The sequence below is a fragment of the Girardinichthys multiradiatus genome, chromosome Y (genome assembly GCF_021462225.1).
Source record: "Girardinichthys multiradiatus isolate DD_20200921_A chromosome Y, DD_fGirMul_XY1, whole genome shotgun sequence".
NCBI classification, from domain to species: domain Eukaryota; kingdom Metazoa; phylum Chordata; class Actinopteri; order Cyprinodontiformes; family Goodeidae; genus Girardinichthys; species Girardinichthys multiradiatus.
The window spans coordinates 35,565,852-35,591,988 of record NC_061818.1 but is presented as its reverse complement, the minus strand read 5'-3'; the positions used below and the strand labels follow the sequence as shown (position 1 = coordinate 35,591,988).

Sequence of the window (26,137 nt, the reverse complement as noted above, 5' to 3'; positions counted from 1 at the left end):
GAGCAACGCTATCCTTTCTCTCTCCACAATTCTCAGCTCTCCATAATTCAATTATGAGTAGAGTTTAGCCTCCAGCCATAATTCAGTGGAAGAAATCTCTCATCAGAGACACAAGAGTGTTGTGGAACTGGAAGAAGCCGGGCGTCTGGCAGTTGTGTTATAGAAACCGAGTGTTTCTGAACATGGAGGCAGCTGCATTTCCAGCTTGTGAAGCCTTTTCAATGGAGCTCTTGCTCAGCAGTGACGTACAGGCGGAAACGGCTGATTTTCTCCAGATTCTGGGCAGGCCTCTAAAAGCCAGTCACCCCGAAAGGAGCTTTTCACTGCATACTTTACTGCAACATTTAAAAGCTCTTTGGCAACATCACACAAGTGGCAACGCTTCCTCTCCTTTACCCTCTTCTCTTCGCTCCAGCCTCCCTCTTCTTTTACTCTTTCCCAATCCTCTACTGCTTGCAGAGTTTTAGGATCAAATTCCTCTCATCCAGATGGCTCTTTTAAACATTTCAGCTGTGCCTCTCACACTCTATCCCCTCCTCTCTGAAGCTGGGTCACCTTGAAAGTTTTTTTTTGTTGTTGCTGTCAGATCAAGTTCCTTTTTATTCTTGCAGCTGCTGACGGAATAACCCAAAAACGTCCTCTCAGAGTTTGACTGCGGTTTGCACATTTGATGGAATGGACCACAGAAACCGTTACATATACAGTGCCATGAAAGTGCACCGCACTTGAATGTTTCCGATCATCAAATGCAAATTTCACATCGAACAGAGATAACCTGAATAAATACAAAAAGCAGTTTTTAAATGATGATTTACTTTGTTAAAGGAAAAGTACAAGCTATCCAAACCAACATGGCTAAGTGAAAAAGTAATCCACCCTTTTGTAAATGACAAATTAACACCCAGGTCTGATTGCTAGTAGACCTGTTGCTAGACCAAGAAATCACTTAAATAGAACTTGCCTGACAACATGAAATAGGCTAATTTTCTCAAAAAGCAACACATCATGCCTCCTTCTGAAGACGTTCAAGAACATATGAGAAAAGGTCACTGGCATCTATCAGCCTGGAAAGAGTTAGAAATCAGTGAACCGCACCGAGAACCATTACACACAAACCCAGACACAAAATGGACCAGTGGTGAACCTTCCCAGGTATGGCAGGCCAGTCAAATTTACTCTAAAAGCATGAAGACTCACCCATGAGGTCACTAAAGAGCCCAGAACAACATCTAAAGACCTGCAGGGCTTACTTGGCTCAGTTCAGGTCAGAGTTCATGGTTAAAAAGTAAGAAACAGACTGGACATTAACTGCACCCATGGCAGACTTTCAAGGCTACACCCACTGCTGACCAAAAATCCACAAAGGCCCGACTCACATTTTCCAAAAAACATCTGGATGATGCCCAAGACTTTCTGTGGAAATTACGAGACATAAGTGGAAACGTTTGGAGGTTGTTTGTGCCGTTACATCTGGTGGAAAACAGAGACAGCATTTCAGAAAAAGAACATCATACCAACATTCAAACATGGTGATAGTAGTGTGATGATCTGGGTCTGCTTTGCTTCTTCTGTAGCAGAACATCCTGAAGGAGAATGTCTGACCATCACTTTGTGACCTTAGCTCAAGTTCAGGTTATGGACAATGATTGAAAGAGTCGACCTCTGAATAATAAACAAAAAGCAAAATGAAGGTTTTGGAATGGCCACTTAAATCCCAAAAATCCTCCAATGAGGCTGGATTAAAACAATTCTGCAAAGAATGGTGGGAAATCCCTCCACAGGGTTGAGAAAGACTCGTTGCCAGTTTCCACAAACGTTTGATGGCAGTTGTTGCCAAGTGAGGCACAGCCAGTTTTTAGGTTTAGGGGTTAATTACTTTTTCACATATGGCCAGGCTGGTTGAGATAGATATTTTCCCTTAATAAATGAAATTATCTTTAGACAGCTGCTTTTTATTATTTACTCAAGTTGTCTTTGGCCGATGTTTAAATTTTTCCAATGATTTGCAGCATTGAACTGTGACCGAAAACCAAACAAATAAGAAATCTGTAAAGGAGAAAATACCTTTTCACTGTGAATATTATAAGATCAGAGTAAAAAAGTAGAAGGTGGCTTTTATCTAACTTAACTACAAGGTCTTAAATCTGATTTAAAACATAAATATTTAAATAAAATACAAGTCAATCATTCTTCTAAGAGCACCTGATCTTCATCTGTTGAGAGACCTTTAATTTGCAAAGGTCAGTGTAGTTTTTCTTGGGTGGCGTCAGAGTTAACCCAGGGTAAAACTCCTCCTAAGGACTTTTCAAAAACGTACCCATATTTTTTTTATTCTAGGAATCTCTTTGACTGCAGCTAATATCAAATGCACTGGCTAACTTCAGAAAAATGTGAGAATATAACATCAGCACTGGCCTTAACCTCACTGTCTTCCTGTTTATTGTTGTTTATGTTTTTATATATGAACATTTAAAAAATCAGCAAATTGTGGTGTGCAGTTGTTTTTAGCCTCACTGAGTCAATACTTTACCTTTTTGTGCAATTACAGCTGCAGGCCTTTTGGGGTCTGTCTGCACCTGTTTGTACATCCAGAGACTGGACAGTTTAGCACATTCTCCTTTACAACTGAATTTAGGTATGTGCTTTGACTAGGCCATACAAACACATGCTCTAAATCCTCCCATTGTAGCTCTGCCTTTATGTTTAGAGTTATTGCCCTGGTGGAAGCCCCAAACTAAAGTATTTTGCAGCCTCAGAAAGGTTTTCTTTCAGATTGTCCTGTATTTAGTGCCATTCATCTTTCCATCAACTCCGACCATGGAGGTTTCTCCACAGTTATGTGCTACTGAGTGATGGTCACGTTATTCCTATAAAACACATTGACGTTTGTAATTGAAATTTGACAAAATGTGGAAAAGTTAAAGGTTTATGAAAGCTTTAACAACTCTATCAGAGATCAGCATCTAGACTGTATCTAGACAAGTTTCAGTGTCCAAAAAAAGTTTTTTTTACCCTTTTTTAATCTATGATATTTTGTTTTTGTGTTTATTTAATCCTTTATGTATTGCTGTTGAACATAAAGTATTATTATGTCATTTTTAGTTTTGTTTAAACCCAGTTGTGCAGCACTTTAGTTTCATTTGTGTTTGTCTATGAAATACCTCACAGACAAAACTAACATTAACATGCAGGAATTTAATCCACACAATTTATCGCTTTCAAGTGGAAAATTTCAACCTTTTTCTTTGTGTGCATCTGCTTTCTGTGCTGCCTGAGGTGAGCTATGGGACAACCAAAGAAACGATGATAAACTGATGTTATTATTAAAGTTATTCTATGATTTGCAGTCCATTTCGGTTCTGAATGTTCCTGTTGTTGTTTCTGTGTTGACTGCACTGACCGTTTGCTTTATGTCTGGGATGCCGATGCGAAACACCATCATGGCAATGTGGGCGTCTTCAGATGGCACTGAGTTGGCAGTGCGCTCCTTCAACCTCCTCTGTTGCTGCTGCTGATTGGATCCTTGTTGGTGCGTGGGTCCGGGATTGGCTGAATAAGGATTGGCGGTGTGTGCCGGGTTTCCTGGCCTCATCTGTCGATCTCCAGTGGGTCGTCCGGCCAGTTTGCCGGACTGTCTGTGTCCCTCACCTCTGCCAATCCGAGGCATGCCTCCTCGCCTGACCTCCACCATCTCCTCATCATCCTCATCCCCCTCCAGCTCACCGTTCTCCTCCTCGACATCCTCGTCGCGCTCATCCTCTTCCATTTCCTCCTCTTCCTCTTCCTCCTCCTCCTCCTCGTCTTCTGCCCCAGGATAGAGATGTCTGCTGTTTCCCAGCATCCTTTGTTGCTCCTCGTCGCTGGACAGGGGGCTGAATGGCATCGTCATGGCGACAAAGAAGGCGGTTCCAGTGGCCACACCATCATTCCCAGATAGACACTGAGGGGGGGAAAGAAAGAGAGTAAAGTTTATTTGTGTGGCACTTTTCTCTGATGGAGGATTTGGAGACAAAGAAGATGGCTGAAAAGATTTAAAAACCAAGAAGAGTGAGAAATAAGGACCTGAGGGTACAAGGGATGAATTATTCTAATGACTTGGATGAGGAAATGTTTTGTATAGACCACAACCATGCATACGTAGTCCAGCAGTAAAGAGGCATGAACAACATGTGGCAGGTAGACAGACTTCACCATCGAGCTTCTCTGGAGTACAACTAACAGAGAGTCAGAGCCTCTAAAATCATCAAGAGCAGGCCAGCACCTTGTACCACAAAACCAGTTAACATTTACAGTCACTCTGTGCCTCGCCAGGCAGTGACCAATAATTTGATCAGTCACGTATTTTCAGGAGAATGTGTAAACTTAGAGAAAAAGTCACAATTTCATTCAAATTTATGTTCTACTAATAGATAGATAGATAAACTAATAGATACATAGATAAACTAATTTTTCCAGGTAGCATATTTTAAAACATGTAACAAATAGGACAAAACGTAAAATAAAAGGTGAACAGCTTGAACATCGTGAAGTGCCTTTGACACGCTTTTCCCACAAATGCATTGAAAGAAAACATCTTAACATTGAAGAAATAGGGCAGTAATATCAGGATTAAAGACGTGATAAAAAACAATGTGACACAAAATAAGCATATTTCATAGTAAGATTTTGCAAGTCCAAAGTCAGCCGGGAGCGACATCTAAGAGGAAGTCTCCGGTAATTTATTGTTGTTGCGCTAAAGTTGCGCTAAAAACAGCGTTAATATGGTGAAACGGTGCATTGCTGGTGGTGGCAGCAATTCTATGGCAGCAGCCGTTAGTCTGCACTACTTTCCTGAAGCAAAGAGGATCAGAGATGCCTGGATCAGAGCTGGAAAACCAAGGAGGAACAGATGGGCTGGTCCCACCAAGCACAGCCAGTTGTGATCGGAGCACTTTTCAGCAAACTGCTTCGAACAAGAAAACCTCTGAGATCGCAAGAGAAATAATGTCAGAGGTCTGGATATCTGACAGACGAAGAAGAATGTTGAAGCAGAGTCGATAGCCACGCTGTTCAGAACATCTGATGTGAAAAGATCGTCAAAGAAAAGGTTGTTGCTGCTGTTGCTAAACAGATCAGGGCTCAGCAGGTAAGAACACTTCCTTGTTGCAAAAGTGCATTTGGATATCAACAGTTATTGTTAATAATTAAAATCCAAAATTATTATTATTACAATAAGATAAATTACACACACATACATTTAAATAAATTTTTCAAATATAAGTTTTAAAAAATGACACCCCATGTAGTGTCTTCAGATCTTGAATCATCCCTTGTGTCTGCTGCTGTTGCTCCAAGCTGCTAAGCTTCTCCTCCGATTGTTTCACTCTGCGCCGTATATATACTGAATTTACACTGTATCTGCTCCGGTCCGGTCCAGTGCACTGCAAAGCCCACGAACCGGACAAATGCAGATAAATGCGGTAGCAAGTCCAAAACAACTCATTCTGTGGAAGTTAAACCAGTTAAACTGCTTCATTTTTTGTTTTATTCATCCAGATATTTTCATGTGTTTTGTTCTACAATGGGTGAGTTCACACTTTGCAGCGAAGCTATATTTGTTGCTTAATTTGTTGCTTTTAATGCTTAATTGTTCAATTTATAACACCTTAACACCCTAACCCTAACCCAGTAACTGATCTAATTGATCTATTGTTAACAACGGCTAATATATACACGAGTACATATGATTATACGTGTGTATTTATTAATATAGCGAGATCTAATCCGTCTTTAGTGAATTATTTTTGAAAATCCAGATGTTGTGTTCGTTCTGTTTCCTGGTGGTGTGGTGTGGTATGATTCATGCATATTGACTTAGATGGTTGTCGGCACGCCGCAGCACTTGTGCTCTGCCATCTGACTCTCCCGACCCTGCTTCGTCTCTCTGATAGTGACTGAAATATATCTAAAGAAATATCAGATTCTCTGCTGCTGTCTGTGTTGCTGGCCATTGTAGCAGCAGTCAGTTTACTTGCAGGGGTTCCCCTTTGACGTCATAAAAGAGCAACAAAATTACAAAGGAGTAGTCTGGAAATGTTCATTTCAGCAGTGTGAATTTACTTTTTGAAATATTTTATCAATGTTTCCTATCCCCAAAATTTTATTGGATTTATCATAAAAATTAGATGGCATTTAAGCCTACTTTCCAACGACTTAAAACTACTTTACAGGTCAGTTTTTCCTTTCTGATAACTGGTATTAGGTTGCAGGGTATTAATGGCTGACTTGTTTCTATATGAATGGAGTGAATGTTAGAAATGAACACTAACTAAACAGGAAAAAACTAACAGATACTTCCACTTTGTTCACATTTAACAATTTCACGTGAATTTTTCAATATAAACTTCGTTTGGCATTTTTGCCAGTTAGACATTACCAAATGAAAATACGAATGGGTCCAACGTAAATGCTTTTATGAGCTTTTGGTTTTAAAATGATTAATGTATCTCTGTCTGGTAGGTGTTTTACTTATGTTTGATATCAAAGAAATATGGTTTAATAAGTTGGAGGTTCTAAAAGGGGTTAATAGCTCTTCTTAAGTGGAAAACATGAGATTAAAGTTAGTATCTGATTCGAACCATCCTATTCAACGGTTCAGTGTGTTAAATAGCTGGTTACCCAGCGGACGAAACGGAGCTACAAATCATATGCCAACTTCAGCTTGGACAGGGCAATAAAACCCGTTAGCTAACATTAATTAGCTAAAATGTAACTTTGGCAAAAGTTAGAAAAGAAAAGTTAGCATTTACATTTAGACAATTTGCAGATTGTAATTAAAGAATATAAAAGAGAACTCCGACATGAAAATCAATTTAAACCATTGTTGATCTACCTACTTTCGATCAGCTGACACTGGCGCATTGGTTAGGACCGTTTAAATAACAACGGTGGGAGGTTGACTTCAGCTGGTTCAGAGTTGGTACGGTCCACTTTAGGGGGGTCTAAACTCCTAATATATGAGTTTTCACTTAGTGTAAATATACGACCACATGTATGGGATATTAACGGCTCTTCTAAACCCCAGTCTGGTATTTTTACCTCATTTGGGGGGGTCGAAGACTTTAAAAGGGGTAGTTAACCCCCCCCCCCTTTAATAACCTGCAACATGGATACGACCAACCCGAGAATGAGTTTAGCTGTTGAATCTGTGTAAAAACGTTTGAGCTATCCTTTATTTTTTTTATATGTATCATCCAATAAACCAGCAACATTTTCAATTGGTCTTGCTAAATAATTTGCCAGTTTTTTACAAAACATTTTGTTTTTATTCAGCTCTTTACAGTGACTTGCAAAATTATGCATAACCGTTGCATTTTTCAACATTTTGTCCCATTATAACGATGAACATCAGGGTATCTTATTGGGGTTTTATACGATAGAACAACACAAACTAGCACATGACTGAGAAGTGGAAAGAACAGGATAAATGATTTTCAATTTGTTTACAAGAATGAATCTGAAAATTGTGTGTATTTCAATTAGGGATGTTCGATGTATCATTATTTTCGGTCATGTTGGTCATTTTTGAACAGATCTGTTTAATCCATCATCCGAACATGGAAACAGTATGGCACAACTAACCTACAAAGACATGGCTGACTTCACAAATCAAAATTTTGTGGAAGATGAAAGTCGTTTTTTAAAGAACTCTTCTTTCTAGGAATCTGGCCGAATTTATTAGTTCTCGAAACCTCTGACAACCCAGGGTTCAGACTAGGAAGCAGTGTCGTAGTTTAACACTCCTCTCTGCAGCTTCTGTACTGCTACCCACCCATTACCCTATTGAGACAGTGTCTTGCCCACGGCCAAAATTGAATAGATTAAAAAATAATCTAAAAGGAGGATATCATGAAAATCTCAAAAAAATAAACACAACTCAGACTAAAAAGAAAAAGAAAACAATTAAATGTGGCTTACTGAGCATAGTATATCTCTCTTCAAAGACTTTGCTAGTTAATGACTTGATTTGTATCAATCAGATTGATTTATTTTGCCTCACAGAAACCTGGCTGCAGCAAGAGGATTATGTTACTATAAATGAGTCAACTCCTACTAATTATTAAAATTTTCACATTCCTCGAAATACTGGGCGAGGCCATTTTTCAGTCCAATTTATTGATTAGTCCCAACCCAATTAATAACTCTTTTGAATATTTAATCCTTAATTTTCCTCATCCAAATTGCAAAGCACTAAAACCACTTCTGTTTGTTGTTTTGTACCATCCACCAGGCCCTTACTCTCAATTTTTAGATCAGTTTTCAGACCTTTTATCTGATTTAGTGTTAAGTACAGACAAGGTTATTATAGTGGGGGATTTTAACATCCATGTTGACACTGCTGGAGGTTTCTTCCTGTTAAAAAGGAGTTTTTCCTTTCCACTGTCGCTACTTGCATGCTCAGTATGAGGGATTGCTGCAAAGTCAACGCCAGTGACTGTCCACTGTCTCTACATGCTCATCCAGGAGGAGCGACTGCTACAAATCTCTGACTCGATGCAATCTGCTGGGTTTCCTTAGATAGAAAAACTTTTTATCCAATTTGAATAAATAACTGAATCTAACTGCACTGTTCAGTGGTTTAGATTTAATTTGAATGTATGTACCTGACTTTGTGAAGTGCCTTGAGACAACATGTGTTGTGAATTGGCGCTATATAAATAGACTGAATTGAAAACCGAATTGTATTGACACTGAAAGTGATAGCCTAAATATAGCCTTTAATGCTATCTTAGACTCAATTGGCTTTGCTCAAAACATTAACAAACCTACCCACCTTTGTCTTCATTCTCTGGACCTTGTGCTGACATATGGCATTGAGTGTAAAGACATAACAATATTTTCTCATAACCCTGTCCTGTCTGACCATTTCTTAATAAACTTTGAGTTTAATTTAACCGAGTACTCCACACCTGAAAGAAAATTTCATTATAGTAGATCATTATCAGACAATGCTGTAACAACCTTTTGTTATGATTCTGGCCCGTCTGCTCTCATTCATACAATCAACTCATCTGCTTCACCTGTCTGCTGCTGCGCTGCAGCGCAATTACCGTCATGCCACACACCTGTGGAGCTGCAGTTATATACAGCCCTCTGACAGGCAAACGGTGCCAGAAATTACGAAAACATTTTGTGAGTAGTTATCCAGCGGTCCTTCCTGCCTGATCTTATTCTTTGACCTTGCCTTGCCTCATGGACTTTGCCTTCCTGCCTACCCCTTGTCGGACTGTTTGGATCCTGGTTCATGGCTGTTTTCCGCATCCGGTTCATGCCTCAGCCTGCCTCTTGTCTGACGTCTCTAGCCCTAGAACTCGACCCTATTTCTGTCCACGGATTTCCACCCCAGCCTAGCCACTGGTTTATTCAGCCTGAGCCTGCATGGCTCTCAAGTCTGCCTGGAATAATTGTCAAGAGGACAACCTCAGCTCTCTGTGTTCCTGCCACAGCTTCAGCTGATTCCAGCAATCTGACGTCTGACTGTTGGATTCTTCCCCATAAACTGTCTGAATCACTTTCTCTTCTGGATTCTGAACCTCATTCCCAGACTGAGAAAGTTAGCGGCTTTATCTAACTCTTCAAGTTATGAGTTTTATTCAGTCCCTAACTCGCCTCTCTGTTCTTAGTGGTTCGTGGAAGCTGACTGTTGGTTACCTGAGTGCTGATCCTGCCTTAATTAATAAACCTTTTAACCTTGTTACATTGTGTCTGGCTGAAATTTGGGTCCTCTAGTCCCTGGTTGTAATACCGTTTTATAGAATCTGTTCCACTTTCAATTTCCTCACAGAAACACAGTGGAGGGCAATAATTTTGTTTCTTCTCCTTCACAAATTGATTCTCTTGTTCATAGTGTTACTTCATCATTGCCTGGTGCATTAGACAATGCAGCCCCCTTGAAAAGGAAGGTAATTATTCACAGGAGGCTGGCTCCCTGGTTTAATTCGGAGCTGCGTACTTTAAAGCACAATGTTAGAAAATGGAGCTCTACAAACCCAGAGGATTACTACTTAATCTGGAAAAATAGCCTACTTTTGTATAAAAAGACACTTTGCCAAGCCAGAACAGCTCATTTCTCATCAATAGAAGAGAACAAGAATAATCCTAGGTTTCTCTTTAGTACCGTTGCTAACCTTACACAGAGTCATAGCTCTGTTGGGCCATCCATTCCCTTAGCTCTCAGCAATCATGACTTTATGGGATTTTTCTTAAATAAAATTGATTCTATTAAAAGTAAAATCACTGACATTCTCTTGAAGACGATTAATTCATCCTCAGCAAGTGAGACAACATTGGAAATAACTGCAGAACCTGATTTGTGCTTGGACTGTTTTGATCCTGTGAAGCTTCCTGAGTTATCAGAAATATTAGCTTCATCTAAACCTTCAACTTGTATGTTAGACCCAATCCCAACCAAATTATTTAAGGAAGTGTTTCCTCTGATTACCAGCCCCATTTTAGATATGATTAATCTATCCTTAGTAAATGGATATGTACCACAAGCTTTTAAGGTAGCTGTAATTAAACCTTCGGTTGATCAAGATGACTTGAAAAATTACAGACCTATATCCAATCTTCCGTTCTAATCTAAACTTCTTGAGAAAGTACTTGCTAATCAAATGTGTGAGCATTTACACAGCAATGACCTGTTTGAAGAGTTTCAGTCAGGCTTCAGAGCTCATCATAGCACTGAAACAACTCAGCTGAAAGTCACTAATGATATTCTTATGGCCTCAGATAATGGACTTGTGTCTGTTCTGGTTCTGTTAGATCTCAGTGCTGCATTTGATCCAGTCGACCATAATATTCTCTTAAAAAGGCTGGAATAAGCTGTAGGGATCAGGGGAACAGCACAAGGCTGGTTTAAATCTTATTTGTCTGAAAGATTCCAGTTTGTTCATGTAAATGATAAATCATCTTTAAACTCCACGGTTAATTGTGGAGTACCACAGAGTTCAGTACTTGGGCCAATTCTCTTTACTATATATATGCTTCCAATAGGTGAAATTATCAGGCAGCATAGGATACATTTTCACTGTTACGCTGATGATACTCAGCTTTACTTATCCATAAATCCTGATGAGCCCAACCAGTTAGATAGACTACAAGCATGTCTTGAAGACATAAAAACTTGGATGACTTTAAATTTTCTGCTTCTAAATTCAGACAAGACAGAAGTTGTCGTCTTTGGACCGGAGTCTTTAAAAAAGAAACTGCTTAGTCAATCACTTAACCTGGATGGCATTAAGATGACCTCCGGTATAAAGTAAAAAACCTTGGTGTTATTTTTGACCAGGACATGTCTTTTAAATCCCATATTAAACAGGTTTCTAGGATTTCCTTCTTTCACCTTTGGATAATTTGCCAAAATTAGAAATATCCTATCCAGGAGTGACGCTGAAAATCTAGTCCATGCATTTGTTACTTCAAGGCTGGACTATTGTAATTCGTTACTATCAGGATGTCCACAAAATGCAGTTAAAAGCCTTCAGCTGATTCAAAATGCTGCAGCAAGAGTTCTGATGAAAATTTAAAAGAGAGATCATATTTCTCATTTTTTTAGCTTCCCTTCATTGGCTCCCTGTTAAATCCAAAATAGAATTTAAAATTCTCCTTCTCACATATAAAGCCCTTAATGATCTAGCTCCATCATACATCAGAGATCTGATTGTTCCATATGTTCCTAACAGAGCACTTCGTTCTCAGACTGCAAGTTTACTGGTGGTTCCTAGAGTCTCTAGAAGTAGAATGGGAGGCAGATCTTTTAGTTATCAGGCTCCTCTCCTGTGGAACCAGCTCCCAGTTTTAGTCCATGAAGCAGAGACCCTGTCTACCTTTAAGGCTAGGCTTAAAACTTTCCTTTTTGATAAAGCTTATAGTTAGAGGGGCTTAGGTTATCCTGAGCTATCTGTGTAGTTATGCTGCTATAGGCTTAGGCTGCTGGAGGACATAATGACCACTTTCACTCTCTCCGCTACATTCTCATACTACTCCCCAATGTTGCATTATTTGCTGTTATTTCAGCTTCTAACTTTATGTTCTTTATCTTTTCTCTTCCTAGAAGCTACATCTGGCCTGACTCTATGTCTACCTGTGACACCTTTCTGGAGAGGGGCATCGTCCAAGCTTCTGCTGGCAACAACTTAATGCTCACCCTCTATCGATGATCCACTTGACCTTGTCTTTCAGTGTTTAACCCTGTCTCTCTCCTAGACATCTAGGTGATGAAATCTGGCCCAGAGTTTATCTGTTTTTTCTTCCTAGATGAAACGACTAAAGGAGCTACATCCATTAACATTTACTTTTCCTTCCCATAGAAAGTAGTCCTGGACCAGTGCTTCTTTGTTCTCTTTGTGTCTCTGCTCTGTTCTCTCTAACCCCCAGTCGGTCGTGGCAGATGGCCGCTCACACTGAGCCTGGTTCTGGTTCTGCTGGAGGTTTCTTCCTGTTAAAAGGGAGTTTTCCTCTCCACTGTCACTACATGCATGCTCAGTATGAGGGATTGCTGCTAGGTCACTGACTCGATGCAATCTGCTGGGTTTCCTTGGATAGAAAAACTTTTTATCCAATTTGAATAAATAACTGAATCTGACTGCACTGTTCAATGGTTGGGATTAATTGGAATGTATTACCTGACTTGAAATCTGTATAATCCGATTGAATTGACTTAGCCCATTTTAAAGTTACCCACCTTTACACAATGCAACAGGAAACAAAACTCTAATTATTTTTTAACTCTGCCTTCTTCCCTCCCTGTTGGATGGAGTAAGGGGGAGTCAGGTATAGCCTAAACCGGCTCAGTTATGGTTGAGGTGCAAACACACCCTCCATTTCTGCTACCTGTGCAAGCCCTTCTCTTTTCCAATGGTCATAATCAGTCTGACAGAGAGAGGTATTCCGATCCTTGTGGTTTTTAGTATAACAATGGCCACCAGTGTGCTTTATATGGACACACTTTATCAGTGTATTATTTTTACTTAGTACCCCTACACATAGCCCATTCTAAAATGGCCAATCTCTAACATTCAGTAGTTTAATCTAACCTCCCCAACAACCCCACCATTCCAGACCCTTTGTCAAGTGCCTTGAGGCGACATGTGTTGTAGTAGATATGTTGGGAAATGGGAAACACACCAAGTGTGAAAAGTGCTTCACTCATATGAGGCAAAAGTGTTACTTTTTGGCCTACATGGAAAATGCTTTGCATGGTGGAAAACTAGCACTGTATCTCACCCTAGACACCATCTCCACTGTGAAACATAGCAGGGCTAGTATGATGCTGTGGGGTTGCTTTTCTTTAGCATGGACAGGGAGAATATTGAAAATCCTGCATAACTTTTCTTCCACTTCACATTTATGCACTGCTTTGTGTTGTTCAGTCACATAAAATCTCAATAAAAAATACACTGAAGTTTGTGATTGTATGGGATAAACAAATGTTGTGTCTACAAATAAACAACTTGACACAATTTGCTCCCATTTCTTTAGTCGCATCTATAAACAAATCCAAGATAACAGTTTAAAAGACAGTAAAAATGATGTGACATACAGCAGATGATCAACTGAAGGATGCTGAATCACTTCAGTCTTCCATCAGGCCTGTGGAGGTGTCTTTCTTATGTGTTGAATTAAATGTTTTTCTTCTGCTTTAGACAGTTCTTCTGTGGTCCTCCACTTGTTTTTTTTCTAATTTTTAAACACAAACAGGACAATATATTGTCATCGTCACAGAAAACAAAACTGGATGGAAAATTAAAGAGGAAGCAGCTAAGACTTGAAAAGATCTTCAGAAAGCCTGGAGATCTACTGATCTAGACAACCATCAGACCAGAAATCCTGCTCTCCATGTGAACAGACTTCTCTTTGAGATGAGCAGCTCTGCCAACCCTCTTCACATAACACATTATTCACACCTTATGTATAAATGAACCTTTTTGTACTGGTAATTCAAGGTCCCTTTGCCAGACATGCCGAATCCCTTCCTTCGCTGAGAAAAAAGATCCTTGAGACCTTTTTTCTAAACACAATTCTGCTTAAAAGAGGTTTTCCTTCTGTAGAGTTCAGTCCTTGTGTCTGACCATGACAATACATGATTTTTCACACTTTCATGTTTCAAAACAACTCTGATTCTGCCCATGATTCACTCATAAATGCTCACCGAAAGCCCATTTTAATATCAAATCTCCTCATTACTGTTCGTTTGAGTTACTTCTCACCCCCAGCTGAATGTTTAAATAAGAAACCATCATTTCTAGTCTGGCTTTGTTCAATTATGTCTCAGTTCCAGATCAGTGATGAGACATTTTTACATCTGCATGTAAAATCTAAAGCTGCAAAGTGGTTTGTAATTATAGTTACTTGAATAAATTTGTGTAATTACATCAAATTAGAGGCTTCCTTGTTTATCTTTTTTTTTTTTTGCTGCAGATTTTTCTGACACCTCTTGTTGCTGATTGGTCAGTCCTCCAGCTAGGATTGAGGCTGTTTGTTATTCAGCTGTTCAGTTCCGTGAGGAGCAGCAAATCCTGAAACGGTGCTCAGAGCCAACGAGGGGCCTTCGGGGAGAGATCTGTAATCTCGCTCACGCTGAAGTGGCTTTTTGGCTCTTTGAGTTGTGGATGTAGCCGGCAGGAGTGGATGACTTTTAAAGCGAGAGCCGTTATATCTACGCTGCACACCTGCAGAGAAAATTCACTTTCTTTTGAGAAGAGATGTCAACTGCATATTAGGGATACTTCAAATATTTCTGGTCATCATTACATCATTTCAGTGCCCCAAAACTGCAAGATAAAACATTTAATCTACATTAATTTATTTAATTATTTTGAGCTATCCTACATTTCAACCATCTGATCCCAACTGTTCCCCCCAGATGACAAGAAACAGCTGGAACACCAGTGTCACTGTCTGCAGTGAAGCCAGTTTTCCATCACCATGGACTCAGAGGGTGTCAGCCATGACAGAAACTCCTGATCCAAAACAGACATGATCAAGCTCAACTGAAATTTGCAGCTGCCCAAAAGTACAAGACAAATGACTGCTGGAGAACGATTTAATGATTAGACGAAACAGAGACTGAGCTGCATTGTTAGTGAGAACATAAAAATGAAGAAGGATGGATACTTCCAAGTTCTCTGACTTAAACTCAACACAAAGTGGTTATGGAATGGATAAAGCAGATTAACATTAAAGGCCTCATCTCATCACTGTGCTCATGTTTGGTGGATTTTGATCTGATAATGAGCTGTAGACACTAGGTAAACACTAGCCCAAAGTGAAGATTGAGCTGACTGAGCAACCGACAACTGCATGATCCAGACTAATAAGTTGTGTCATTTGTAGTAATTTTCTTTTTTTTTAGCAGTAAGACAAGATGAGCGTTTTGTGAGTATTAAGGAGAGAAATTCTCTGTGGCGGTTTCATGTTTTGGGACTTCATTATTATTTTAATTGATACATTTTTTTACCAATGTATTCTAATGTAAATAAACAGCATTGGGTCTGCCAGAGAAGACATCAGCCTTGTTGCAACATTAGGGAAAATGCTTAAAAGCCATCTCATTGCCAAGAAACCAACCAATTTAAAACAATCCTTCCTTTCATGCCAAGAAGATATGTCAAATATACAGCCAGAATTGTGCTAGAAAATTGTTGTTAGTACAAAAACATGCAGTCTAGGTGCACAGTTTCCAAAAATGATAATGTTCAGAATAAAAGTATAACCCTGTATACTTTTTTCTCAGACAAAGCAATTCTTTTCTACAGAAAAATGAAGGAAACGAGCAGAGGACAGATGACAAGACGTTAGTAAGTAAAGTGGGGAGGAGGAGAAGAATAGGCAGCATCTGGAGAGGTGACAGCATGCTCTGGAGAAAAAACGAATGACAGTCAATAATGCATAAGAATAGTATGAATGAGAGGGAGGTGTTTGGAACCTTAAGGCTTTGAGATGTTTGACTTAAAGGTGCGAGAGTTCAAGCAGGTGCAATCAAACATCTAAAAACAATGGGCACGAGAGAGTAAAAGCCAGAACAAGTCAACTATGAAGAAATAATTAATGGAGATGCATCAGTAACAGTTTTTTGAAAATCATCTTGTTGGAGCTGAAACCCTATTTTCTGTCAAACTTTGTGACCTTTGGTGTTTTTCACAAAATTAAAATTAAATTTTTTCGACAAGCTGTTGATTAGAAAGTAATCAATTACTGGACTAAAATCAGCAAAAACCACAAAATTTTGTAAGAAACCCTTGAACAATACTCAATGCAAAACTGTTTTTCAAGCCCACTTTAAAAATTACAAAACAAGGTCTGGATCCTTGAAAACAAAAAGGGGAAAAATACTTTTCCACATCACTGTGCTTGTGTTAACTAATTCTCTGCAAATGTAAGAAATAATTTGAGCATTCAGTATATTATGTGCATAAAATGCACAAAAAGAAGCACCTCAAGGACAGGAATGAAGTAAACCTAATCATAAATGAGTGTTCATTTTGCTCTATGTTTATAAAGAATGGCCAACCATTACAGTACAAGGCATCAGGAAAGGTTAAAGAGCCTCCCTGTTATGTGAAGTAAAATGAATAAGGCACTCGAGTTTCAAGCTGTTTCTAAGGAATACCAGAGGAATGAAAGAACACTTTCATTTCATTCCTCTGGTATTCCTTAAAAACAGCTGCACGGTGGCACAGTTGGTAGCACTGTTGCCTTGCAGCAAGAAGGTCCTGGGTTCGATTCCTGGCCTGGGTCTTTCTGCATGGAGTTTGCATGTTCTCCCCGTGCATGTGTGGGTTCTCACCGGGTACTCCGGCTTCCTCCCACAGTCCAAAGACATGCCTGTTAGGTTAATTGGTCACTCTAAAATTGCCCTTAGGTGTGCGTGGTTGTTTGTGTGTTGCCCAGCGATGGACTGGCGACCTGTCCAGGGTGTACCCCGCCTCTCGCCTATAGACTGCTGGAGATAGGCACCAGCTCCCCTGCAACCCACTATGGAATAAGTGGTAGAAAATGACTGACTGACTGAAAGAACACTCAATAAAAATCAAAGCAACCCTGGAAAACATAACAGGGGAGCAGAGACCAAACTGTTTGAGAAATTAAATGAATGAAAGAGAGGAGAGCAGACAGAGCAAACTGGAGAGGGAGAAAGCCTGGAGGTTTCTGCAGACCTGTCAGAAATCTTACCAACTGAAGAACAATGCATACAGACAAGATGATAACAATGTGAAGGAGCCATTGCTTTGCATAGTGCTGAGTAATCAGAGATAGGCAGAGTGTTTGGAGGAAGCAGCAAGGTGTGAGATTCAGAAGGTTAGCAGGTAGACACAGCCAGCACTTAGAGCAAAGCAGAAACGTGTCAGTCCTGAACTTGAAGGACAAATACAATGACTGCACATTTAAAACAACTAACAGGATTTTTGACCATAATGACTGTAACTATTGTTATGGAAATTTTTAGTGCCTTGCTTTCTTTGCTCCTTGATACTCTTCAGGAACTGACAAAAGTATTAGAACCCCTCAGTGTTGTTCCATTCTTCTTTTATTTAGTCTTAGAGTAATGGTTTCTCAGCCTTCTGCTTGCAGCTGTGTGAGATGATATGTATGCCACACTGTTAAGATTATGTCTAGGACAACAGGTTTCACCTCGTCTCCCTGGGTCTCATGAGAGTTACCTTGAAAACTGTTGTAGCTTATAAAGAGAACCTTTGCATTGTATAGGCAGAACAATTTAGCAGCACTACTGAGCGCATCTCCAATGCTGTAAAAAATCCTTCTCTCTTGCAAGATTATAATAAAGCCGATTCTGAGTGACAATCATCGGTCTCTGTCTTGGTAAAAACAAATTTTTCTACTATACTATTGTTCTGTAATACCACACCTCACCAGGGCGGTTTGGCCATTATTTCCTGATAATCAGGTGGACCCCCAACTTGGTAATTTCCATTAAAATTGGCACTTATTAACAGTTATTCAAAGGTAACCAAACCCATTGTTGCTCAACATCATCTGTGCCTGCTTATCCTTGCAGGGTCACATGGTGTGGTGGTGTTACACCCTGGACCCTATCCAGGGTGGGACATCGCAGAGCAACACAGACACACAGTACAAACAACCATGCACTCACACACTCACACTAAGGGCAATTAAGAGAGACCACTTAACCTCACACTGCAAATTCCATGCGGAAAGAGCCCAAATGGGACCTTCTTGCTGTAAGTGCTAACAAATGCTCCACCATGCATTCCCTAGTAAAATTCTGCTAAATTGTAATAATTCATTTAACTGCAAGAACTTTTTTAAAGCAGCTTTAATTCCATGTTTTTACAGAGCAATGCCTGCTCAATCGAAATCCACCCACATTCCACTGATCAGATCAGCACACTGAAAAACAAATAACCATTTGAAAGATGACGGTGTGACAGACCCATTTTTCATGCCTTTTTGGCTCTTTATTCAAATTTTTATGGCAGATATTAGTCTGATCCCAGGGGATGGAAAAGAGAAAATGAAGGTGCAGCTAAAAGGCCAGAACGAAACTTTAGAGATTCGCTCAACATCTATTAAGCTGAAACAGGTCAGAACATTACGGAAAATTAGGAAGTGATAATCAGTTCCCGAGAGAAAAGTCATGAGTCACACATGAAAGACCTTCATAATGAATGCTCTGCACGTGAGGGCTTTTCTGTGCCTCTTGGAGTGATGATGAAGAGGGTGATGAAGCGATTACACTCTGCCTTACACTCAACAGCTGATAATCATCTCATCTTTATATCTTTTTTTTTTTTTTTCCTTTCTGAATCTGGCTCCCCTGCATGGCCTTGATGGCTGGCTATCTTCAACTTCTCCCGGAAGTTATGTAAACATGGCGCTCTGCTTCTTCTGCCTCCTCCCTTCCCTGAGGACATCTGTGGACCTGCTCAGAACTTTGTGGCCGGTTGATGAACATTCCAACGTACCATCAAGGACAATGGCCTCTGTGACAGTGCTTCATGGACTTACTTGCACACACTCACTCGCACACACACACATGCTCAAGATAAACATATGCACCCCTCACACCACCTTCACCGTTCCCAGCATGATGTTGTTTTGTAAACTTGTTGCTTCTTTGTGCTGAGGTTTTTTGCAATCTCAAACTGTGTCCTGCTAAGGATAAAGTGTGAAATATGATTTGTTTTCCCCCTATTGTCCTAATGTGGCCTCTTTTCTCATCTAGCAAGGGCAGCGCCTGTGAGTGGGCAGCAAAGCCTCGGTGACCCGTCCCCCCCCCCCCTTGTCTTGTGTCATGATGTCTGATTGGATCGGTTGTACTGGGATTCTAATTTCCCCTCGGGGATCAATAAAGTATCTTTGAATTGAATTGAATTGAATTGAATTGAATTGAATTGAATTGAATTGAATTGAATTGAATTGACTGGGGGAGAGTGTTACCCCCCACCCCCTCCACTCTCCTTGGAGAACTGTCAGTTCCAGGTCACATCATTTACTTGTTCAGTCTTCTAACCAACTTCAAACTGCATTAACCAGGTCAACCTTCACCTCACTGAGCACAGAGAGATTAGCTTCACACCGGGACTGAGAGCATCTCAGGCCAGATCCAGTAAATTACATTTCAAATTAAAAGTGGTGCACAAAAGAGGAAATGCTTTTTAATTCAACATGTAACATCAAAAAGAAGACTGTTGTTACAACACATGGTGTTATACACTGATCAGGCATAACAATATGACCAGTGATGTGAATAACATTGATTATCTGCTTGTCATGGTTCATGTTATTGGGTAAGATATATTAAGCAACAAGTGAACACTTTGTCCTCAGCTGATTTGTTAGAAGCAGGAAATATTGGAAGCACAATGTTTTGAGTGAGTTTGATACAGGCCAGACTGGGAAGGCTAGATGACTCGATCAGTGAATCTCCAAACATGCAGCTTTGTGGGTTGTTCCTGGTCTGCATCAGTCAGGATTTGTCAAAAGTCTTCCAAGGAAGGAACAGTGATGACCCGGCTCAGTGATGCACAAGGGGAGCTAAAACTGACCCTTGTCCTCCCATTCCACAGATGAGCTACAGCGGCTAAAACTGCTGAAGAAATTCATGCTGGTTCTGATTGAACACTGTCAGGACACAGAGAACAAAAATAACCAACAATGAGGTATTCAAGCATAAGAATCAGATACCAGAATGAAAGAAGGTGGCCTGGATCGATGAATCATGTTTTCTTTTTCACCACACGGATGGCTGGTTGTGTGGCCACGTAAAATGACACAGTGGGGTCAGCGAGGTCCAAACTTTCAGATTTGCTCAAGAACAGTGGGTAGATAACGTCATGGAACAGGTTATCATGGCTCAGCAGCTGCATCAAAGCCTTACATCACCATAACCCCCTTAGCACCAAGTTTGGTCATGTTTTTAGTTCCAGTAAGAGGAATACTTAATGGTTTGATACCCCAAGATATTTTGGAGAATTTTATGCTCCCACTTGGTGGAAACGGTTTTAAGATGGTTCCTTCTTGTTCCAAAATGTCTGCACACCAATACACAAAGCAAGGTCAGTGAAGACCTGGCAGCACAAGTTTGATATGGAAGAACACTCGGTTGCAAAGAGTTCGGACCTCAACCCGACAGTACACCTTTGGGATGAATAGAGTGGAGACTGCAAGCCAGCCCTCTGCATCCAACATCAGTGTCTGACCTCACAAATGAGCTTCTGGAAGAATGGTCAAACGTTCATATAAACACACTCCTAAACCTTGTTGAAAGCCTTCCCAAAAGAGTTAACAGATGCACATCTCTCAGTGACACTGAGAAATCGCCTTGGGCATTCACTAAATGTCTGAAGATCACAATGACTTGATATGGACGTCAGCTGTAAGTTAAAACCTTACAACCTGAGCTGCAGTATAATCATTCTGGTTGTCAGTTTAATCAACGTGCAGAAAGAAACAAGTCATGGGCAGCTCTGGGAGTAACACACTTGTCAAAGATAAAATATTAAAGAGTTCATGAACAGGGAAATAGTGAACAGAGCCAATAACATCTTGCATCACAGAAATCCTGACGTAGGAAAAAGTGCTTAGGTTTCATATGAGAAAGATAGATTTTAACCCTGTTTAAAGTAAAGGGCCATATCTCTTGTAAAATGCTAAAACTTCAAATTATTGATTATTTTTATATTATTTTATATTTATAAACTTTTCATTGAATGACAAGTACTGATGTTTTATTACGTAATTAATCTCTTAATCTATGTACTATTTCTGTTGGCATTATGTTGTTGTTTAATGTGTAAAACAAAGTCAAATGAACTCCTACTGTAGATAAAATGCAGCATCTTTCTCAACATATTTTGCTGATCTCTCATAGTAATGATGTTCTTCTGACGATCCTGACTGTTTTTGTGTTGTTTATATAAAGTCACCTGCAGCTTCGTGGGACAAAAGACATGATCATGTGAGTTAATCACTTCACCCCCTTTTAATTAAAACAATCTATAATGAATCATAACAAGGATTAATGCTTAATGTTCTGTAAAAACAAATCTTGATGTGAAACTGTTTAAAATACATTTAATCTGCAAAGCAACTCCAAACTATTCTGTTCCATCCCCGACGTTCTGGCACAGATTCTGGGATATCCAGGTGGCCTCTGAACCCCAGAATCTGCTCCCATTCCTGCTTCTAAATACCCTTTTCCACTCAAAATTACCAATAGGTCTTAAAAGTCATAATTAGACCACCAAACATAATCTTCCTCTTGACTTCCCAGAATAGTCTTTACAAAATAATAAGTAGTCTTGAATACTAAATTTACAGGATGTGGCTCCCTAAATCTTAAGAGAACTGAGTTTATCCTTTTAATAAATCATTGAAATTAAAATAAATCTACTATACTTTTTAAATTGAAACTTCCTGGAAAGGCAAAGGATTCATCTTCACACAAAATAATTTTAATAATAAATTGTATTTGTTTTCAATAACAAGGTAAAAATTATTGAGCTGAGGAAACTGCACCACTTAAACTGAGTTATAGTTACAGCTAAAGATTGGAAGAAATTCATTCTGCGTGGAAGCAAAATATGGAGCAATGAGGGATGTTTGGGACTTTAGCTCAGTGCTATTTGGCTTGAGTGACAAATAAATCTGTTGAACTCAAACTTAATCTTGAACTCATTTATTAAACCACACTTTTTATAGTAGCGTTGGTTCATGGGCATCAAAAACAGGGTTTTGGGGCAACCTTTGAGTTTTTACTCTAACGGGACAGAAGAGAGAGGTAACTTTGCTGGTTTCTTTCCAGAGTCTTGACCTGGTTCCACTAATCTTCAGTCAGTGTGCAGTCTGTGGGACGCCATCAACAGACTTAAAAAACATAACCAGCACGGCGACATTCAACCTTCTTCCCTGCTTATCTTTTTATCTCTCCCGAACACACACGGATCTCCGTATGCTCCGTCTCGCTCTTCCTCTCTGTCTCTCTTTTATGTAGGACATAGTGTGTATATAGATGGATATTTTCAGTGTCTTGGTCCCCAGGAAATTTCACTGGGAAACTTCCAAAGAACACATCGCCCCAGTTTCATGCCACGAAACTGGAACGGCCAATTTCCCTCCCTCCTCATTTGACATTGATACACAAATGGACACAAATCGTCCCATCACTCTGTCTGATAATGCACGTGCAACAACAACTCAGAGACACCACAGCAGTCCCTCAAGAAAGTGTCAATACAAGCAGATTAATACCAGAAAATTCTCAGGATAAGATCTGTAAAACCTCTGGTCAGATGTTCCTCCAGACCAAAAGCAGCCTTGAGAAGAACTGCACATCACTCGAAGGCCTGAGGGAGCCAAGCAAAGAATGAAACAACCTGATCTACATGTGTTTTTTTGTAACCAGCCTTTGTGCCATTAAACTAGACTAAGGGCCAGTGGAGGAACAGTTACATCAATGTGGTCAGGAAATTAAACAGAAAATAGGTTCAACCCGTTCTGTGTTAGATCGTCCCTAAAACACAACACTAACAGCCTTATATAATGCTACCATTATATGGTAGCATTATATGTCACAGTCACCTGAGTGAAAATGTTCCCTTTTATATTTATATTTTTATATGCAATTTTTGCTGCCTATCTGGGAAGGGTTATATGGTCGTTACTAATTAAAAATCTGAAATCCATCATTTTACAAGCAGAAAGGGTAATATTAACATAAAAAACATTTAAAACAGCTGCTGATCTTCCTAGAAGAGGGTGTTTCAGCAAATTCACCCCATGGTCAAAGCGTGCAATGTTTAAAAATTAAAAAAACCCAAAAAGCTCCATCTTAGACTGTACAGACCTCAATTAGCATGTGTTAAGCTTCATGGACAGAAATCCAAACACAGTAAATAAAGCATGACTATCAAGCATGATGGTAGACGAATGGTGATATGGGCTTGATTTGCAGCTACAAGGCCTGGACACCTTGCAGCCATTGAGTCGACCATTAACTCCTCTGGATACTAAAGTTTGACCAAAACAGGACAACGATCCAAACAGCAAAAAACCTACAACAGAATGGCTGAAAAAAGGAAAGAAACAATGTGTTACAACAGCCTAGTCCAAGTCAGGATCTCAATTTCAGTTAGATATTTTCAGAACTTTTAGAAAGCTGTGCCGAAAACCTCCATGAATTTAGGGAACAATGGAAAGGCGTATTGGCTAAAATTGGTCCACGGTGATGTGGCTGATAATGGCTGACAGAAACCACTTGAGTCTGATGTAAATATTGACACAAACTTGCATGAGCATCACGCTAACAAAGTGCCATTTACAGTAGGGCAGATACTGGAGGATGATATCAGGGACATCTCAGGATTTTTCCAGAACCAAAACTGTCTAATATCTGACGGGCCGACCCAATCCAGACTCAAGTGTTCATCTCATTACAGACTAATGTCAACATCCCTAAAGCTAATCCTATAAGAAATAAACTTTTTTAAAATAAGCCTCCACAGGAACTCTAAGCCTGCATTCATCGCTCTCTTTTTCCATTTAAAAGAAGCACCATTTTTTTCAGAAGTGCAAATAATTAGGGTAAACCAATTTAACACCACCCTGAAAAGTCCTCGCTTGGAGACATCAGTGTTTTATAGTGAAGTTAGGGGTAGACGTAGGTAGATAAATGAAATGAATAATGAATAGTGTGTCTGTATTTGAAAGAAAGTATGCTTCAGTCTACTAAATCAGGTTTTGGCAGAGGCAGTGGTGCGGGGTCATCACATTGGTGAAACCAAAAGTTCACAGACAAATTGAGATGAGATTCCAAAGTCAGTAGCAATCCCATATGTCCACTCTTAGGAAACAAACGTTATCTGCCAGGGTGATAACACTTGCCCCCCCTGGAGCGAGGTTCACCCCAGTGAACACTTGAGGGATCAGCTTTGGCGTTCCGTTCTGCGACAAAGACACCGAGACATCCACATCGGTTAATCTGAGGAACGTGAGGCCTTCCTACAGGATGTAGCCAGTAAGGAAACACAAATGTTCTGACTTTTTGTGCTACATTTCTAATTATATTCACCCAAACTGCTTTGTATCCTTTTTTAATGACTAGAATTATTAAAACGTGATACAAACATATGTACCTATCCCTCATTTTTTGATGTTTTACCTCCAACCATCAAGGGCTTTCATGTAATTTTTTAAGTGCTTCTGATTAAAAGTTCTTCAGGCTTTCTTGATGTTGTTTATGGTTTTCTTCTGACTTTAGCTGTGTTTTCACTCATTTCAGTGCAGAATTATTCTGGCAATAAAACAAATGCTCTAAAATGTGAGGAATGGACCAACAGATACTGAGAAAAAGTGTTTGCCCCCTTACAGAGTTCTCTAAAAGGCCTGAGTAACTTTTTATCATGACCACGTTGAAAAATCACAAGAAAGTCTGGCTGCTTGGAAGGAAAGGATTACTAAATTGCTTAAATTTCCCATAGAAAAGTTGTGGACAGAGCTGAAAAAGGTGTGTGTGTGAGCAAGGTGGCCTACAAACCTGACCCAGTTACACCAGTTCTATCAGGAGGAATGGGCCAGATTTACAAAAAAGTATTGTGAGAAGCTTCTGGATGGAAACCAAAAACATTAGACCCAAGTCATGCAGTTTAGAAGAAAATTATACCAAAAGGAAATGTTTCTTTGAAGAAATGTACAAAACAAATCTAAAAAAGTCTCTCTCTCTCTTAATATTCTAGCAATTAACAAAAAGAAATAATATAGTTATTCCCATCTGACCTGAATTAGGAAAGGTTTATTTAAATTTAAGGAAAGATTTTCAGAACAAAATGTTATTTCTCTTTTTATACAGTGTATGTAAATATCCAATTTCAAATGTACATTATAGTAGTTTTGATCAAAGACGTTTTCAAAATGTTAAAATTCTCATTAAACTAGTGCCAGACCAAGGTATAGACAAACTCAGCTGCTGCATAGATAAGCTTTCTGGGCCAGTAGCGGGCACTCAAGAGTCCTCGACTTCTCACACAGGATGCAGAGGGAAATCTGTCTCATAGCTCATCATTAAGGTATTTCAGGTGAAAATGAATTCTTGACCTTTCTAATAAGTTTTTAACCACTGTACCCAAAGAGAAATAGTAGATTTTTCAAATATTTTATGATTAATATTATTTAAAAGAATAAATATTGAAAATCTACCAGTTGCGGCTCTGACTCAACACCAACGGCATTAATGTGAATAACACGCCAACTGTTTGCCAATGCTTCTCTTTTCTCTGCAGAACAGATGAGGGGAAGTCAATCATCCGGGGAGCTGCAGAACAGAGAACACATTCAAATAGTCTGCTAATTAATTAGCTTTATTCATCATCGCTACTGGGTCGACACGGAGCCTGCTCTGCTCGCCGTCATGTTTGCTGCCTGTTTCAGAGAGCTGAGTAACATCCTGAATAACACTCGGACTCGTCGGTCTCGTCTGGCGAAGCGGCTGAAGTGGCAGTACCTGCTCCCTGCTCTGGGGAGGCTCGATCAAGGCCAAGTTGGGGCAAACAGTTGGCAGCACGTGAAGAGGATTTATGCATAAATGAACCAGAATGGGAGTAGCTGCAGGGGAGGAGAC

General features: G+C 39.7%; 1 protein-coding gene across 3 annotated transcripts in view; it reads right to left on the bottom strand.

The window, feature by feature from the left end:
• Positions 1–26,137, bottom strand: part of LOC124864569 (SH3 and multiple ankyrin repeat domains protein 1-like) — a 120,755-nt gene that overhangs the window by 82,933 nt on the left and 11,685 nt on the right. For 2 of the 3 annotated variants that reach the window (XM_047359399.1, XM_047359401.1), the window contains exons 1-2: positions 6,876–7,047; positions 3,401–3,940 (exon numbers count right to left, since the gene is read on the bottom strand). In XM_047359399.1, the coding sequence (XP_047215355.1) occupies positions 3,401–3,889 (489 nt within the window). In that variant the 5' untranslated portion in view covers positions 3,890–3,940; positions 6,876–7,047. Of the gene's footprint in view, positions 1–3,400; positions 3,941–6,875; positions 7,048–26,137 lie in introns of those variants that run through there. The other variant, XM_047359400.1, reaches the window with a different exon arrangement.